The 19,231-nt window shown below is 47.9% G+C and overlaps 1 protein-coding gene across 1 annotated transcript in view; it reads left to right on the top strand.

Annotated features, from left to right (window-relative positions):
• The first annotated feature begins 2,308 nt into the window (after positions 1-2,308).
• Positions 2,309-19,231, top strand: part of FAAH2 (fatty acid amide hydrolase 2) — a 28,219-nt gene continuing 11,296 nt past the window's right edge. The window contains exons 1-7 of the mRNA XM_054039730.1: positions 2,309-2,550; positions 4,028-4,110; positions 6,027-6,163; positions 8,300-8,509; positions 14,170-14,289; positions 15,168-15,303; positions 16,572-16,689. Coding sequence (XP_053895705.1) covers positions 2,320-2,550; positions 4,028-4,110; positions 6,027-6,163; positions 8,300-8,509; positions 14,170-14,289; positions 15,168-15,303; positions 16,572-16,689 — 1,035 coding nt within the window. The 5' untranslated portion in view covers positions 2,309-2,319. The remainder of the gene's footprint in view (positions 2,551-4,027; positions 4,111-6,026; positions 6,164-8,299; positions 8,510-14,169; positions 14,290-15,167; positions 15,304-16,571; positions 16,690-19,231) is intronic.

Here is a 19,231-nt window from a genome sequence, read left to right as displayed (position 1 = left end):
GAAATGATTGCTAAGTGTGGGAAGCCAATTACTGATGGTGAATTTATTAAACAATGCTTTATTAAAGTCAGTGAGATTGTATGTCCCTGATGTCCATGATATTGCTGAAAACATCTCTCCTATCTCCAAATACAGTAGCAGAGCATATTCTTGAGTTCTCTAAAGATATCGATGGGCAGCTCATCGAGAAAAGCACAGCTTTCCACGCATATTCAATCGCACTTGATGAGAGTACCAATTTGACCGATAGTTCGTAGCTTGCCATATTTGTGAGAGGCGTTGATGAAAACTTTGCAGTAACTGAAGAATTGCTCAGCTTGTCAACAATGCGCGGTAGAACAACGGCCAGTGAAATTTTTCACTGCCTCAAAGAAGCACTGGAACAACGTGTTCTGCCATGGCACTTGTTAGCAGGCTTAACCACTGACGGGGCCCCAGCAATGACTGGCAAAAAAACGGACTGGTAGCACTAGCCCAAAGAAAGATGGCCGAGCAAAATGCTGAGCAACCAATAGCGTTACACTGCATCATTCACCAACAAGCACTGTGCAGTAAATCTTTGAAATCTGACAATGTCATGTCCGTTGTTGTGAAATGTGTGAATTCCATTTGCTCCAGGGGCTTGCAGCACAGTTTCGTACTTTCTTGGAGGAAATTGAATCTAAATACGGTGACTTGCTCTACTTCACTGAGGTGCGCTGGCTAAGCAGGGATTCACTGAATTGAAAGAGATTCATTGAATTGAAAACAGAGGTGAAAAGATTCATGGAAGAAATTAAAATGCCTGTACCACAATTTGAAGATCACAAATGGATGACAGATCTTGCTTTCCTTGTTGATGTAGCACAAGAGCTGAATATCCTAAACCTGAAGCTGCAAGGTCCAGGCCAGGTGGTGACAGTAGGGTGACTAGATGTCCTGATTTTATAAGGACAGTCCCGATTTTTGGGTCTTTTTCTTATATAGGCTCCTATTACCCCCCACCCCTTGTCCCAATTTTTCACATTTGCTGTCTGGTCACTCTAGGTGACAGCAGTGTATGATAATGTGAGAGCATTCACAACTAAACTAAAATTGTGGACAAATCAGATTTCTCAGGGGAATCTCACTCATTTCCCAGCATGCAAGTCACTTGTGGAAGAGCTGGGCTCTGAAATACAGTTCAGTGGTTCTGAATACACTAATAAGCTTGACCTGCTTTTGCAAGAATTTGATCAGCGGGTTGCAGATTTCAGAAAGCACAAAGAAAGCTTCATATGTTTGCTAATCCATTTTCTGGTGATGTGGCAACAGCACCATGTGATTTACAAGTGGAACTCATTGATATGCAGTGCAACATATCTTTAAAGACTAAATTCAGAAAAACTGAGGATGTCACAGAGTTCTTCAGACAGCTACCACCATCTTTCCCAAATCTTTGCAAAACCTTTAGAAAAATCATGTCCTTGTTTGGCAGTACTTACATTTGTGAGAAACTTTTTTCCACAATGAATATAAACAAGTCAAAATACTGAACACAACTATCTGATGATGCACACCTTGCTGCAATCCTGAAGTTTTCAACTGCTCAGTCACTGAGGCCAAACATCAACAAACTGACCAAACTGAAATGTTGCCAGGTGTCTGGCAAACACTAAAAACGCTCTGGCAGGCAGAGAATTGTATAAAGTTGTATAACAGTTTTATTATTTCTAAGAAATTCGAAATAAACATACACTATAAACATTTTCTTTTCTGATCACCGTCTTCAGTGACATTATTGGCTCGCTGGGAGGATTTGAGGTCTGTCACTGGCCCTAAGGTAAATTATTTGAGACCCCTGGTCTAGGTTCTTATAATGCATTCCTCGCTGTAGTATCAGAGCATTGGCAATACTGTGTCTCAGTTACTAGCGTGACTTGAGGCCTAGGACAGAATTTTTACACGTGGGTGGGGGTGGGCAGTGACTCCAGCAGTGCCAGACCTGGTCGGGGGGTTGCCACCGCAGTGCTGTCCCTGGTGTGTGTGTGTGGGTTGCCCTGGCAGCAGACCATGGCTGCGGGGAGAGGAAAGGTGTCGCTGACCACGGGACAGTCGGTGGGTACTGTCCAGCGTTGGGGATTCCCCCCTTGATAAGCCTCTAACACACCTCTCCCCCCTCGACTGTGACCTTCCCTCCCCGCAGTGCCCCAGCACTCGCCCCTCCCTAGGGGGTGTGCTTCCTATTGCCCCGCCCCGCGGGGCAGTGCCATTCCAGCTCCCCCGCCCCGAGCCTGCGGACTGTGGAGGCGGCGGCTCCGCGCACTGCACTGTGGGTCCCCCTCCTGCCCCTGCCTCGCTATGGCGCTGTCGCGCGCGGAGCGCTGCCTTGTGCTGCTGCTGCGGCTCCTGTCGCGCGCCTTCCTCGTGCTGCTGAGCCTGGCGGCGCGCGCCTCCGCGGCGCTCGCCCCTAAGCCACCAGCGCTGCCCCCGCCGGCCGGGGCGCCCACCGCGCGCTGTGTGCCACCGCCGGGCCAGCCGCTGCTGCTGCTGTCGGCAAGGCAGCTGGCTCGGCGCATCCGCCGCCGGGAGGTGAGAGCGGGGGGACGGGGGCTGCTGGGATTTGTAGTTCGCCTCCCGGGAGGGGCGCCCTTAGGGCAGGACTCCTGGGTTCCCTGCCTAGCTTTCCGCCTCGTGCGCCGCAGTGAAGTGGCCGCTGTGCGCTCCGCTCCCTTCTGGCATCCCCGGGATAGAGGGGACCCGCTGCGCTCCCCGCCCTCTCTTGCCCCTCCCGGGTGTGTGTGTGGGGGGGACCCGCTACATACACTCGCTTCACCCTCCTGCCCCGCTGAGGTGGGGGAGATCCTCTCTATAGCTTGGCATCGTGCCTGCCTGGGGTGGGGGGCACCCTCTATATACCTGGCGCTGCACTTGTGGGTAACAGGTGGGAGTCCCAGTGCCAGGTGTGTACTGTGGGATGGGGTATATGCGTGCGGGGTGAGGGCTGCCCCATTTCATCCCTTTGCTGGGCTTTTCTCAGCACCAGGAGAGAATACAGACAAAAGGGGCACCAGGTCCCAGATCAGGCTGCCTTGGCCAGGAGCCATCCAGGTGCACTTTCCTATGGGAAAGGACTAGTTCTCTCTTCTTCCTTTTGTCTGATAGATCATCCTGAACATCTGCTGGGGAGAAAGAGATCTGGCTGACATGATCAGTCTGTTGACTCAATAGTAGGTGAGAGGAGGGGCTGTCTGGAGGGCTGATCATGTGGAACATATGAATTCCATAAACTGCCAGCTAGACCTCTTCTTTCCTCTAGTAATGAGCTGATCGGCCTTGGCAAAACAAGCCATCCCTTTCTCCTGGTCAGGACACTACATAGTCCCACTTGGGCAGAATAATCCTTGAAATATAGGCAGTTCTGAGAGACGAGGGACTTTTGGGAATTCTGTATAGGGGAAGTGAACCTGTCATATAATTCTCAATGGAGGCATGCCTTGATGGGGGAATGTGTCAACATACAATGCAGAAGTAACAGGTTCACCCTAACAAGAGCAGTGCAACATCCAGAGACTGCAGTGTAAACCTCAGTGTCTTGGCTAAATTCCATCTCTTGTCACTGCATTCCACCGATTCCCCATGCCATTTTAAGCTGGACATGCTTCTTATTCTGATCCGTGGTGTAGGGTTCCTAAGTGATCTGTAGCGAGAGGCCGTGGTGGCTGCATTTCTATAATGGCTAGCTGATCCCTATGTATTGAATTTGCAATGGAGAGATCCTGACTTTCTATTCATTTGAATGGGAATTCCAGGGAAATGGCTACTGGGGTGCATGGGTGTTTTGGGGGAAATGAAGCGGTGAAGGAGGTAAGTGACCGCCACCCAGTGAACTGTGATATAGGGGCTCAAGGGAACTGAAAGGCAGTCCCAGGAGAGTAGTAATTTAGTTCCCTCTCTTCTTTTTCTCAAATCTCTAATTGCCCGAACATCCTGGTGACCAGCAGCCTCCCTCTCGCCCTCTGTCCAGCCACCCGGTCCTAGTTGTATCTGTTATTATCGTCTTTTGCAGGTGAAATGCACTGATGTTGTTCAGGCTTATATCAAGAGGATTGAGGAGATAAATCCGCTTGTCAATGCAGTTGTCAAGGCCAGGTGAGCCAGGGGAAAGGTGGGAAATGGACTTTTCTAGAGTCCAGTTTAGCAGCTGTTACAAGCCATGATTGGCAACAGGGCAAGATAACCAGCCTCCATGTGAGGTTCTTCACCTTTCCAAATGTGATCACCTCCCCCACCCCCCATGTCATGCTTGCTGGGGGAGGGGGTATGTTAGGACCGAGTGAGTTGTCAACCAGACATGACTTATGCAACGAATCAGTGCTGAATGCCTCAACCATCTGTTAGAATTGCAAGATTAACCCATAGTTTAGGTGAAAGTAATTGTCACTGAGTCCTGGGGAGGTTGTGATAGGTGGAGGAGCTCTGTTCTTCTTGCTCATAGTACATACTTTCTTCGCTGACATTTTCTGTAACTATAAGCAATATACACCTAGCAAGTAATTAAACTTGACCAAGTGACTGTGGCCTTAATGGATCATACATGTTCCAGTAATATGTAACTATCAGTGATCATTCTCCAGATCAGAAGTGTTGGAATACAAGACAGAGGCCATTCTGTTCATAAAACACAGTGAGAACTGTTTAAACAATTAACATTCACAGCATGTTCTCACTGTTTCCATGGTTAAATAGAGGATTCAGGGCTATCAACCTTATATCTTTTTATACCAGCCCTGAATTCACTGAGCCTCTTGCAGCTATTTATATTTGCTCCATTTCTCTTTACCCTCCCTGTACTCCTTTGCAACAAGGAAGAGGCTAAAAATATGAATGATTTTTTTTCTTGCCTTTCACAGGCAGAATCCAGAATAGTTTTAAATCAGTCTAATCATTTTAAAATTTGTGATGTGTGTGTGTGTGTGTGTGTGTGTAAATTATCTTAATTCTCTATTCTAATTGAATAATTACTTACAGTATTGATGGACAGAACTTTTCTGTGTCACTTGAGTCACAGAAGTCCTGCAAACACAAGCTTCCAGGTGAGAATACTGTACTTTCTAATTCCAGTGAGGCTGGAAATGCCATGAGCATGGCGTGTCTCCCAGGTATTCTGCTGCTTCCGAGTGGTTCTAGGAAACAGAGGCAGCTGCTTCATTTCAGGGTTTGCATCTATGTTCAAGTTGGTTCTTACTTTGTTGGGACTAGTTCATTCATCCTTTTTTCAGACTCACATGCAGAAGAAACACAGAAATTTGGGGTAGTTCATCTCTAGCTATTGATGAATGGATGTTATGATATTTGGGGACCAATCACACCTAGTGGTGAATGCATTTAATTGCAGGTCTGTCTACCCTAAAGATGTTGCATAGATAGGACATATACAGTGTTCAATTATTTTCTGAAAAAAGTAGAACTGGTTAGGTTACCAATTTCTGGTGTGTGTGTCTGTCATTCATTGTGTGGGAGCAGCCTGATCTATATCTGTAAAAGTATTGAAATAAGGTGGCAATCTGCCTTGTACTTCATATACCTCTTTTCTTCTGAGAATCGCAAGGCATTATACCAATATTAATAAACTTACTGCCCCAAATCCCCTGTCTTACAGATGAGGGATTCAGCCAAGCTCACACAGTGAGTGTGTGGCAGAGCTGGGAATGGAGCCCAGATTTCCTGATTCCTGGTCCTTTGTCTTCACTCCCCACCCCCTCCCTTGTTCAGGAGCTGGCCAGAGAAAGGCTCACCATGGTTTAGGGATAGTGATGGGGGTAGAGAAATGAGTAATGGGTTGCTTCATGTTGTTTCCTTTACAACCTATCTGCTTTAACACATTAACCTACTTATTTTTCACCAAGTCCTTTTCTTTCTTTGACCACCCCCATCTAAAGGGCTGATCAGCCCACTCAGATGTTGGTTGGGATTTGGTTAGAGATGGACTGGGGGTTCATCTGAGTCCAGTCAGAGACTGACCAGTTTTCTCTCCCCTCCCTCTCCTTACCAACCGTTCCCCTCAGGTTCGATGCAGCTCTTCAAGAGGCCCACCATGTTGACAAACTGCTCTCGGAAGGTCATGGAGATGAAGATTCCCTGCAGGAAAAATTTCCCTTCCTGGGGGTTCCTTTCACCGTCAAGGAGGCCTTTGCGCTGCATGGTGCGTATACACACAGGCTTTACAAGCTGCTGTTTGGATTTACTCTGCAGCCTGTTGTCAGTTTGCTCCTTTCTCATGAGGGTCGTGGCTTTGACATGGAGGCCAAAGTGGTGGAGCCAGCTAAACTGAATCCAACTGCCTCTTGAGAGAGACAGGGTGGGGGAGGTAATATCTCTTGTTAGACCCACTTCTGTTGTGTTTGAGCTTACACCGAAGTTGGTCCAATAAGAGATATTACCTCACCCACCTTGTCTCTCTGATATCCTGGGACCTGCATGGCTACAACAGCACTGCAAACAGCTTCTTCCCGTCAGTCTCTTTCCTCTCCCCTTTGCATGGCACTGTATTAGATCCACTGTGTGGGAATGTTAACTGGCCCATTGAAGTTCAGCCATTGCTCCCTAAATATTTGCATTCTCCCTCCTAGCATGAGTTTCCCTGGACCACCTCCTGGAACACTCTTCATTTCCTCTTATTCCATCGCTTTCAGTGCCATCTCAATACTTCCTGCTCAACTGCATTGAGGTTCTCTCCTTTTGTAGCCTAATTTTTCATTTGCTAGTCATTGGTCACTCAGGTCAGGTCTGTGTCTTTTTTGTTGATCATTGTTCTGTTAGTTTGTTTTTTTTTTTAATACTAGATAGGCACATTAAAATATTTGAGATCAGTGGTTAGTATCCCTTGCCCAGCACTTTGGTTTTACAGGTGTTCTGTAAATAACTGTAAAATACCCATGTAGCTGAACTTCACAAATGAATTCACTTGATGCCCTAAGAGTTATTGCATTTATCCTCCCCAGTGTGCACAGTAGATGTCTTCCAGGCCATTCTGCTCTCCTTCCATGTGTGGAACCTAGGAGTGCACAGAGCACCCCAATTATATGTAAGGAGATCAGAACCCCTTTGAAGTGCAGATTGTCTAAGGGATTATTAACTAGTTTCTTCACTAGATAGAAGCAGCAGTGTTATGGTGTGGGGGTGGCATATTTTGGTAAGTGTGCTTAGCTGTCTTGTTTACATTCTGTAGGCGCCGATTAGTTAGATTTTGTTTTTCATTCTGATCTTTTCATATTTTTACAATTGTTTTGTTTGAAATGTGAGAGCTCAGGGTTAGGTGCCCTTTTACTAATCAAAATAAATAGCAAAAACATTCCCTGCATGTTACGATCTAGTGTCCTGATAGTGTTCTGAAAGGTTATCTTATTGCTGATGAGTTCTTCATAGGAAGGAGATGTACTTCTATGTGTTCTCCAGATTGCATCAGGATTGTGACACAGATTGCATAGCAGTCTTATTCCCAGCGGAGCGAGCGCCAAGATAGGGATTTTTGAAAGGTTTCCTCTCCCTGGGGCGGGAGGATGTGGATCCAAGCATCACTGTTAGGGGATTTGGGGGTATCAGGCATGCTGTCTCTGGGTTTGGGGAATTGGCGATCTCTCCTAAAATCAGTATTGGTCTGTTGGGGATGGAAGCAGGATGAGGCCCTTGTTATTTCATGGGGATGAGACCTCCTTCTGGATCTTGGTAGCATATGGAATGATCGCCCATCCATAGGATCTCACACTGGCATAGTTTGTAATCTCAAGGGGATTGTTATTGCATCTCTGACCCAGGGCCGACTCCAGGCACCAGCCCACCAAGCATGTGCTTGGGGCGGTGCCTGGAGGGGAGCGGCGCGGCGGGGCGCTCCGGCCCGAGAGCGGGGCCGCGACTGGGCTCGCCGCCCTCCCCCCGGCGCTCCGGTTGGGGAGAGCGGGGCCCTGGCCAGGCTCGCTGCCCTCCCCCCGGCGCTCCGGCCGGTCGGGGAGAGCGGAGAGCTCCGGCCGGGCTCGCCGCCCTCCTCCCGGCGCTCTGGCCGCCGGGGAGAGCGGAGAGCTCCGGCCGGGCTCGCCGCCCTCCTCCCGGCGCTCTGGCCTCCGGGGAGAGCGGAGAGCTCCGGCCGGGCTCGCCGCCCTCCCCCCGGCGCTCTGGCCGGTCGGGGATTGTGGGCCCGCGGCCGGGCTGGGCGCCCTCCCCTGCCGTGCTGTGGGAGGTCGGCGGGGGGGGCGGCGGGTGGCTTTTTTGCCTAGGGCAGCAAAAAAGCCAGAGCCGGCCCTGCTCTGATTCACTATATCTGGTTTTTATCTTGTCACCATAGGGATGCCAAACACCTCTGGCCTGGTTAGCCGTCGCAACTTGATCTCCGCGTCAGACGCTCTGGTGGTGTCACGGTTAAAGCAAGCTGGTGCAATTCCATTGGGTGTGACCAATTGCAGTGAGCTGTGTATGTGGTATGAGTCTATCAACAATGTCTATGGCAGAACAAACAACCCATATGACCTGCAAAGGATCGTGGGTGGCAGCTCAGGTGAGGATCCAGGAAGCCAATACGGTAGTGCACAAATGAGTTTGCCAAATTCCTCTTGTTGATCACTTTGTACTTTAAAAGCTCTGCAGATGGTTAATTGGTTAGCTACAAACATAGCTGTCATATAGCATGTGGGCAATCTGATAGGATGGGAATTCAAAGGTGAACGTTTTGGCTATTGGGCATTGTGACAGACTGTAATATCCCGAGCAAATGTTATGGAATTAAGATACATTTTTTGAATTAAGTTAAACCATATTGAATTAGGGTTACTACCTTTTGAGTATATTGTATTAAAAATGCAACCATGTAATGTGATGGTGTGGCATTGTATGTACCTTCTCTAGTAGCGAGGGGGTATGCTAATGAACTTCCTCTGGCATCACCCCTTGAAGAACACCCCAGCCCCCCGGGAGAGATATGCATACAGGGAGTTCTTGGATTTACGATGACCGACTTACGTCTGACGCCACTTACGACGCTTTTCAGTTGTTTCGCCCCATGACGCTCGTTTCACCCTTATGATGAAAGCCGGCAGGGAGAACAGCCTACATCACATGCTGAGCCTCTGCCAATCTCGATGTCACTGTTCAAACTTTCTGATTGGCTGAGCCCGGGGCTGGGAGACAATTAAAAACAAGCAGAAGGCTACCTGGCAACAAGCTACTCTGGCCGTGGAAGCCAATCAGACAAGCGACTGCAAGGGACCCCTTCCAGCTCCATTCATTGTAATACAACCACGAAGTTATTTACAAGCAACTCTGTAAAAAGCAAGCCCAATTGTGCATAGTATGTTGCCGGCATTCTGAGCAGCTGCCTGCCTTGCTGCCTGCCTCCCTGGCTTTCTGCCTAGCCTGTCTCCCATCATTGAATGCAGTGCATCTGTGAATAGGAGCATATCCAACATGTACAGCTGCTACAGAGAAATTTACAAGGAGAAGAGGAGAACATTTGTCCAAACCTTAGACACTTTCTTTAAGATACCAGAGAAGACTCCAGAGAAACCTGCAGCCCAGACTTCAGAGAAGCCCCCAGCCAAGAGCCCTTCAAAAAGTTCTGGAAAGTCAAAGCATATGTGATTTTATACATTTATTTGAATGCTGTTTACCAAACATTGATATTGCTACATTAGTCATCTATAATTCATTTAGTACAAAAATCTGGGTTATTGTGGTGAAAATAGTGTATCAAGCCTTGGTTCAGGAACCAATCCCCCTTTATACTATTGATTCCTATGGGAAAAGCGGTTTCGGCTTACAACGTTTCGACTTACAACACAATTCTGAGGAACAAATTGTGTCATAAGTCTGAGGACTCCCTGTATAGTGGTTCAAACTGGATTCTCCTGTGATGAACAGACAAAGAAAAGACTTCTGGATAAAAGCCTGATTTTTAAATGACTCAGGACCTTCTGCCTGATCCAGCAAATGGCCAGGATCCTTAGGGGAGGATTGGAAGGACTTGGTTCTTTGAGGCCCCATAAGACCGTGTGCTTGTTCTGTGCTGAATCTCTGGTGAACTTGTAACCACAAAGAAACCCCGAGGGTGAGGTGATCACTGGTAAGCTTATTAGTAGGCATGAAGGTTCTTTTATTGATTATAATGTTTTCTCTGTAATGCTTTTTGCCTTAAGAATAAAGTAGATTTGCATTGGAAGTGCTGTGTCGTAACTTATATCTGTAATAGTCCCTCAGTTATCAGTCTCTGAAGAGAAAGCAAGCAGGTTTTTTTAGGTCGACTGTCTGTGCTGGGAAATACACAGTGGAGGCAGGGAACTGTTCACCCTGGATGCCCCAGTCTGGAGGGAGAGAGATACATGTCTCCACTGAAGATAGGCAACTTCTAGGGAGCTGGAAGCTTGAGAGTGGATGCCCTCACTGGACCCCGGGGGAGAAATACAGGAGCAGTTGCACTGACCTGTGACATCTGTGGTGGCAGTGATGGAAACTGTAACAGTGTGACTTGCATAAGTGCAGTAAAAGCAAGTTCTATAGAAGGAAAAGCACAGAGGAGAAAAAAGTCTTTTTGGGAAAAGGAATAGTGAAAAGAGAGTTGGGAAAATGGATTGTCAACAGCTGCAGACAAATGGGCTGATTGAGCTATGCAGAGATCAGCTTGAAGACAGAACAAACTCATAGTGAGTTGATTTGCTCTATTCTAAAGACCAGTCAAGAAACAATGCCAAGTTTGAAGAGAACCTCCAGCCTGCTGGCAGAGGGCCTAGCAGATGGGGAGTGTCTTGGAGCCAACACCTTGGAGAGAAGCAGGGATGAGACTGACAGATACAGCAACTGTGTTCTGTCCAGACCAAGAACACCACTGCAACAGGAATGGTGGACAGCCCAACATCTGGAGCCAGGCAAGCTCCAGCTAGAGAGGGATCAAGTGTGTGTGGAAACCAGCAGCTTGCAGACTGGGAGCAGCAGTGTCCGTGTGAGAGAGAAAAGAGGGAGAAGCAGCATCAGTATGAGGTGAGAGAAGAGGACAGGGAGTACCAATATCAGATCGAGTTGAAGAAACTGCATCAGCAGAACCATAGCCAAGTAGGTATAGCCAGTCCCCAGTTACCTGTCCCCATGGGTGGTGTAATCTCCAAATTACTTGCTCGACATAGGGAGTGTGATGACGTGGATCCTACATCCTTTTGAAAAGGGGTGTGAATTGAATAAGGTGGGGAAGGTGGACATGGCACCTGGCTCCTCTGTTGTCTGGGACAAAGGCCTTGGACACTTTTACCCTTATGTGAAGGAAGGACTATAAATATTATGATCATTGTAAGCAAGCTTTGTTGCAAAGGTTTGAGCTGACCCCTGCAGTGTATAGGAGAAGGTTTCAGGAAGTTCAGAAAAAAGGGAACATCACCTGTGCTGAGGTTTCACCTCAAATTAAGGGTTATGTAAGGAAACGGGGAGCTGAAAGCCTGAGAGTGTGTGTCCTTCTGCATGATTGAGGGGAGATGCAGTTGCACTGAACAGTGACGGATATCTCCTCTACTTCCCGTCTGGTGTCACTTCAGGGCTTCCTTGCTGGAGTAGCTTCATGCTGGCATCAATGAGTAGTTCTGACATGTTTATACAAATTGGGCAAATCGCATTGGCAAGAAGCTGCTCTTCTCCCACTGGTCCCCTTGTGCGTGTGTAGCTGGAGGCTCCTGTTCCATCTGTGTGCGCGATTGCTTCCCACTCAGATGGTTGGTTATCACTGCCAGAGTGGTTCTAGCAGAGTCCTGAGAGATCACCTTATTATCTTTCACTCCTCTGGCCCACACTTGGGCCCCCCTCCTTCTGGCTGAGCAGGTGTAGACAAGACTGTATTTGGAGGGTGTTCAGAACTGACCAGAGGGGTTGCTGTTGAGTGACGCAGTGGCTTTCAGGGCGCTCCTCATGTCTCTGGGGGCAGGATATGCTGCCTCAACAGAAAGTACTTCTAGCCTTCAACAGCTTAGGGCATGAAGCTAGTGTCTGGTTTTGAGTGCAGTGAATTAAGATGGAAGATGGGGGATTGCTGGCTGGCAGGAAGGAGATGTCAGCAAAAAGTGAAAGAAAGTCACTCAGTGGAAGAGAGAAGGAGAAGCTGTTATGAGCAGAAGCAGTCTCTCTTACTCTGTGTATGTACAGCTCCTAGCACAATAGAGCCTGTCCTCGGTTGGGGCAGGTTCGCACTGCTGTAATATATATAAACAATGGTAATTATAACCCCAGAAATCCTTGTCATCAGGGTTCTTTTGGAGGTGGGGCTGGGGCAGAAAAATCCTGCGTAAGGCTTGTGAGAGTGGAGGAGCCAAGGATGAATGCATCCAGTGTGGCTGACTTATGGGAGAAGATGGGGATGCAGAACAGCCACATGCACCATAATACATCTGGCTTCCAAGAATGCGAGTTACATCTGCAGGATGGGAGACTGTCTTGGAAGCAGTGACTCAGAGAATGACTTAGGGGTCATTGTAGATAATCACCTCAACATGAGCTCTCAGTGCAGTGCTGAGCAGAAAGGACCGATGTGATCTAGGGATGTATAAAAAGGCAAACATCAAGTAAAAGTAAAGATCTTACCTCTGTATGCGGCATTGGTAAGACTACTGCTAGAATAGAATAGAACAGTGTTCTAGGATCCTCACTGCAAGAAGGCTGTGGAAATACTGGAGAGAGTTCAAAGGAAGGCACAAAAGTGATCCAGGGGCTGGAAAACAAACCTTATGATATGAGGCTTAAGAAGCTCAGTCTGTTCTGTTTCTCGAAGACAACGTAGTGAGTGGGGTGGCTTGGTCACCATGTATAGGTACTTACACATGGAAAAGAGGTCTGAAAATGGGGGGCTTTTCAACCGTGCTGACAAAGGCATAACAAGACCCAGCATCTGGAAGATGAAGTTAGACAAATTCAACCTTGAAATAGGATGCAATTTCCTATGGCAGTGAGGGTGGCTGGAACAGCTGACTGGTGGGAGTGGTGGACTCTTCATTGCTTAGAGTCTTTAAAACAATATTAGCTGTCTTTCTAAAAGATATGTTTTAATTCAGCTGCTGGGAGATGTTCTGCAGCTAGGTTCGTGGGATTTGTGGTGGACAGTTGTGGTCCCTTCTGGCTTGGTAATCTGGGTCTCCATGTTAATTCCCTTCTTCCTGGACCCTGGGGAGAACAGGATTGCCTGCATTGCCCTCAGCATACTCATAAGACTCGCAGTTCTGCATTTAAATAACTATAATCCAATCTCAAGCTTCAGGGCTTCAGCCAGTTGCCTGCAGGGATCAGGAGGGACTTTTTCCCCCCTATGCGCAATTGGTGCATTCTGGTTTTGTTTGGTTGTTTTTTTTTTTTTTTTTTTTTTTTTTTTTTTTTGCCTTCTTCTGAAGCAACAGAGATTCTTCCTAGGTGGAAATGGACCACCTGGACTGGGTGGATTCTTCATCCTTCATGGAGGAGAAGAGGCTGAAAGTCTGACAGCATACAAGCACAGACTTTCAACTGACCAGTTATTTTTGCAGAGGCACCAGGGGATGGAACTGTGTGTGTGTGTGTGTGTGAGTGTGAGTGAGTGAGTGAGTGAATCTTGCAGGTTCTCTTACATTGCTTCTGCCTCTGTACCAGCTCGTTGCTGCAATGCCAGTGGGTCAGTGCTCTGAAGTTTAGAGAATCGGCTTTTTTAGATGCCTGGTTGGAGTGTCTTGCCCACATGCTCAGGGTCATACTGATCAGCAGATTTGGGGTCATGGAGAATTTTTCCCCCAGGTCAGATTGGCAGGGATCATGGGAGGTTTTTCCTGCTGCTGCAGCATGAGGTGTGGATCACTTGTTAGGCTCATCTGAGAGTATGTCACTTAATTCCCTGCCCTCACATGGGCCTTGGGCATTGGTGGCACCTTGGTCTCTCCTGGTCTCTGCCTGTGGCACCAACAGTTTAGTCTCCTGAGGACTGAAATAGGAGAAGTAATAGGGCTCAGCTTGGAGGTTTTTGGGTGAAAGTTAGCAGCCTGTGATAAGCAGGAGGCCAGATCTGATCATCGCTTGTGGCCTTAAACTCTGTGACTTTTTGCAGGGAGAACAAGCAGAGCTCCTTTGTTCTGCCACAGGCTAGCTGGCTGCCACAGCGGCGAGCATGAAGGCAGCATTACGCAGTGGGCATAGGGAAAAGTGATGTCTCTGGCTTTTGTTGTCATGCAGGTGGTGAAGGCTGCGTCCTGGGAGCTGCCTGCTCCGTAATCGGGGTGGGCTCAGATATCGGCGGCAGCATTCGGATGCCTGCTTTTTTCAATGGAGTCTTTGGACATAAACCCACCACAGGTACCAAGTGTCCAGGATTGAAAATTTGCATCTTCTCTCTCCCCCGTCAGCAAAGACACTGGATGTTTTCCCACTGGCAGGGTAACCACAGGCATCAGTGTGGGTGTGTGGGGGGAGGTGTTCCGTGTGCCCCCTTGTGATGTATATGTATCTTTTTGAGAGAGGATTTTCAGTACTAGCTTATTGTTGGATGCTGGAAGTTAAATTCCTCCCCAGTGTAAGCCCCTGGAAACTAGTGGAGTTACACCAGAGATGAATTTGGCCTGAGAAGTTAGAGACCCTTTCTCCTATATTTTAGGAACCAGAAGCTGAGACTGGCCAACAGGGAATGGGTCACTCAATGATTGCCCTGTTCTGTTCATTCGCTCTGACGTATCTGGCATTGGCCACTGTAGGAAGACAGGACACTGGGCTAGATGGACCATTGGTCTGACCCAGTGTGGCGGTTCTTATGAGTGAAACTCAGGGAAAGTGTGGTGACATCAGACCTGACGCACTAGATACCAAATCCTTGCAGTAGACATTGACGGGGTCAGTGTTTCTGACTCAGCAACAAAATGGCTGGGTGTTCTTGTAGCTACAGCCTCTCATTTTTCTGTGAGCCTCTCATTACCATGAGGCTCTGTCAAGTAACATAGTGGCTGGATGATCTAGTGTGGCTGGACTGTAAGCAGCCAAGCGGCATGCTGCTCTGGTCTGTTTCAGCTGTGCACTTTTCCCTCCAAGTGGCATGTGAATCATATGAGCATGTGAATGGTGCTCTCACATGGAGGAATCCCAAGGGCAGCTCTCCTGTGACAATCACCTTGGCTGAAGTTGTGTTTGCAAAGATGCACTCTGCCATGTGATGACTAACTCATGTGCCTCTGTGCTTCTAGGAGTGGTCCCCAATGATGGTCAGTTCCCCAATGCTCTGGGCGTGCGGACGGAGTTCCTGTGTACGGGTCCCATGTGTCGCTATGCTGAGGACCTGAAGCCCATGTTGAGGGTCATGGCTGGGCCTGGAGTCAGAAAGTAGGTTGTTCTTATCACTTTGTGAAACTCATCGTTGATCTCAACCCTTTCTGGCCAGTAAGGCATATATCTGATTATTTCTGATTACTCCTTTCATGTGCCCTATGTTAAGCAACTGGTCCAAACTGGTGGATGACCCTATACTAGTCTATCAAGAGGGGATGTCTTAGAATTCAGGTTGCAGAAATCTTTAAGTCTTCATAGCAAAACTCAGGGACACAAACGTGCAGCATCTTGCACAACAGAGTTGCTCCTTCAGCAGCGGTGCCAGCTTGGCACCTGACACCTGGGATTAGTCTCTGTATTGGATCTTCTGTGTGCCAGTGCCATAGGCATTGACTCCTCACAGGCAGTCATCCCTCCCCCTTGTGAGTGGTATACATTCTGTCTATTTGAAGCTTCACACAGGGAGTCCTCTGCTGCAGAGTTTTGGTGGGAGTGAAATATACTGCTTGAATAGCTCTCTGCACAGGGCTCAGAACTTGGGAAATGGCTTAAAATAAATGCAGTCACTGTACAGTATCTTATAGGTTACTTCTTCCTCCTTCCTGGCCAGATTTTTACAGCCAATCCACCTCATCCCAGCCACCATGACCCTTACTGGCTGCTCTTGGATCCCTCTCCCTGCTCTTCCCTCAGCACATTCAGGTGTAGTCCTTTCATTCCAGCAGACAAAAGCACACTAGCCAGTTGGGGGCCTGTGCTTTTGCTCCCTGAGGCCTCCCTATCCTGCATGGAAGAGAAGAGACTGAAAGTCTGACAGCAGACAAGCACAGACTTCCAACTGACCACAGTTATTTCTGCAGAGGCACCAGTGGTGAGAACAGGGGAAAACCTTGTAGGTTCTTCTACTCTGCTTCTGCCCCTGTACTGGCTCATTGCTGCATGTGTTCTTTACATGTCCGTGTTCAGCTTTGTGTCTACCTCCTCACTAGCTGTCCAATGCACATTCTGAGTGCTGTTCCTAACGCTTGCTGTTGGCTGAGTGATCTAATGTGGAGAGGCATCTTGGGAGACCAAGATTTACTTAAAAAATAAATGTGGAAACTGCTGACCCAGTGATTGTGTGTGACACTGAGGCAAGCAGTCAGATGTATTTGATGCCGACACCTAGGTATTTGTATGTCAGTAGCAACTGTCTCCTTTCTAACATGACAGAGGTAGTATAACTTCCCGAGGAACTTTAGCAAGTGTGTGAGCAGTGTTTCCATCTAGGGAATAGCAGGAGATGGAGACTTGTGACCCAGGTATTGTTCCTTCCACCGCAGGCTGAAGCTGGATGAAAAGGTGTCACTGGAGAAAGTAAAATTCTACTGCATGGAGCATGATGGTGGTTCAGTTTTCGTGTCCCCTGTGGACAGGGAAATTCTTCAGGCCCAGAGAAAGGTAAGAGGGACTTGGTTATTCAGATGTTCAGATACCATGGTGAGAAGCATGGTAGACAAACCTGGAGGGAAAGGTTCAGAGAGTCAGTTGGATAAGAGATGACCTGCTCTACCTATGTCTGTTCCATCTCTTGTTTATCGTGGCCCTTATATGCTAGTACTTTTGAATGGGATGCTAATCAGTTGAATCAAGAGCATGCAGGCAGGAGGCCTGAAGTTAGCTATGATTAAGGCTACATTTTAGTCATGGGTATTTTTAGTAAAAGTCATGGACTGGTCATGGGTGGTAAACAAAAGTTCACAGCTGGTGACCTGTCCATGACTTATACCCGTGACTAAATCTTGAGTGCTCTTGGGGGAGGGTACTGCGGGTGCTCGGAGGCACCGCAGGACCCCCACTGGTTGGGGATGGCAGGCTCCCTACCTGGCTCCGTGCGCCTCACCGGAAGCGGTGACTTGTCCCTTGGCTCCTAGATGGAGGTGCGGTTAGGGGGCTTTGCGCGCTGCCTCTGCCCCAAGCGCCGGCTCCACAGCTCCCATTGGCCGGGAACCTAGGAGCTGAGGGAGGGACATGTCGCTGCTTCCAGGGAGCCCTCTGAGGTAAGTGCCGCCCAGAGCCCTCACCCCCTCCCGCGCCCCTGCCCTAGCCCTGAGCCACCTCTCACACCCAAATTCCTGCTGCTGCTGGGGGCGGGGCAGTGGCGTGGTGGTTCGAGATTGCCCCAGCAATGGCTGGTACAGCTGGTCCAGGGGCTGCCCAAACTGCTCAGATGGCCCCTGAGCCAGCTGTACCAGCCACTGCAGAAGTCCCGGAGGTCCTGGAAAGTCACAGAATCTGTGACTTCTGTGACCAACTAGCAACCTTAGATATGATGCAAGTCATAAACCAAATGAGTTTGGTTGACTGTCTAATCTCCAGTGGAAGTTTGTTCACATTATATACTCCTGGGGGAATTCTGCACCATTGCACATGCGCAGAATTCATGTGTCCAGCAGAATTTTATTTTTTTCTGTAGAAAATACATTCTGCCCCAGAAATGCTGCAGTTCTGCCTTTCGCCCACCAGAGGCAACTGTGGCACCAGAACAGCCAACAGTATGAATGCAGTGGGCTGTACTGGTGCCACAGTGGCCTCTGGTGTGGAAAAAGGTGGAACTACAGCAGTTCCTGTGAAGAAAAAATATTCTGTGTGCGCGCAGTGGCGTAAAATTCCTCCAGGAGTACAAGTTCATCACAGCACCTGGCCTATTAGGACAGAGTGGGGCACACGGGGCTGCTGTGGAGGGGGGAATCACAGACTGGAGTTCAGAATGGCTAGTGAGGGGGACAGACTGGGGCATGGGCTTAGGAGCTAGTGGGGTGACAGTGTTGAACCAGGAGCTGAATGGGAGTGGGGGCTGCAGAGACCCATCGGAATGGAGTGTGTGGGGACAGGGGCAGATGTGCCTGACAGAATGGGAGAGGCTTGGGATCAGCCGGGGTCTGCATGGAGGAGGCTCCCCAACTCCCTAACAATCCTGCTCCCCCCTTCCCCCACCAAAAAATACCCATTCCATACTTCTCCCAACCACACCCAACAACTCTCCAGGTTTACTCCAGGCTCTTTCCATCTCCCTCAGCTCCTCCGTTACCCCTGACACTCCCAAGCCTTTGTACTGCTTCTGACAGGTGCAGGAAATACAGTTCTGTATTGTAATTTAAATGAATTACTCCAAGTTCTGTATTAATATGCCTAGTAAGGAATCTATTTGTCAAAAAAATGACCAGAATCTTTTTTTTTTTTTTGGTCTGTATTGTTACAGACATACTTGCTGACAGGTATTTTGAAATAAATTACCAAAATAATTGATACTGGTATGATTACAGTATGTTATTTTGACAAATTAAATATGCAGAATTTTGCAGAATTTTTAAAAATATTGTGTGCAGAATTTTTAATTTTTGGCACAGATTTCATCCAGGAGTTAATTAAATTATAAAACTACCAAATAATTTGCATCACTGTCAATCTCTGCACAGAGGAGACCAGGACTGAAATAGCCAGGGCATATTACAAATTGAGATTGTAGTGCATTGGCAGAGTTGTATTCGGGAAACTTGGCACTTACTGTATACATCATTAAGAGATGGGATCTGACCTAATGCTGAGCCAGCAGCACACTGCTGCTTAGGTCCTGTCCTTCAGATGAGATGTTAAACAGGTCTTTTTACTTATTTCTAGTACCAGTTTATGTTGAATTTTAAAGATCTGACAGTTCTAATGTCCAGCTTTTGGACAAGTCATACATGCAGAGTAAGCCATGAATTCTTTACACAAGAATAGGCTGTCCAATGTTCTTGCCAAATTCCAGTTTGGATAATTATATTTTACCTACATAAGTCTCCTTGTTTATATTTGGCATTTTTTTAGAAGGGAAAGAGCCATAATACTAGTCATAAAAATGTAATGTTTATAAAATCCAAGGGTGGGTCTTGAGCCACAGCTGTGTGTAGAATGCCTTACCCCTTTTGCCCGCACAGTCATTGCCCAGTAGAGTGTTCTT

Source organism: Malaclemys terrapin, chromosome 9 (genome assembly GCF_027887155.1).
Source record: "Malaclemys terrapin pileata isolate rMalTer1 chromosome 9, rMalTer1.hap1, whole genome shotgun sequence".
Lineage (NCBI taxonomy): Eukaryota > Metazoa > Chordata > Testudines > Emydidae > Malaclemys > Malaclemys terrapin.
Note: the sequence above shows the minus strand (reverse complement) of the source record. Positions and strands in the feature narration are given on the sequence as shown.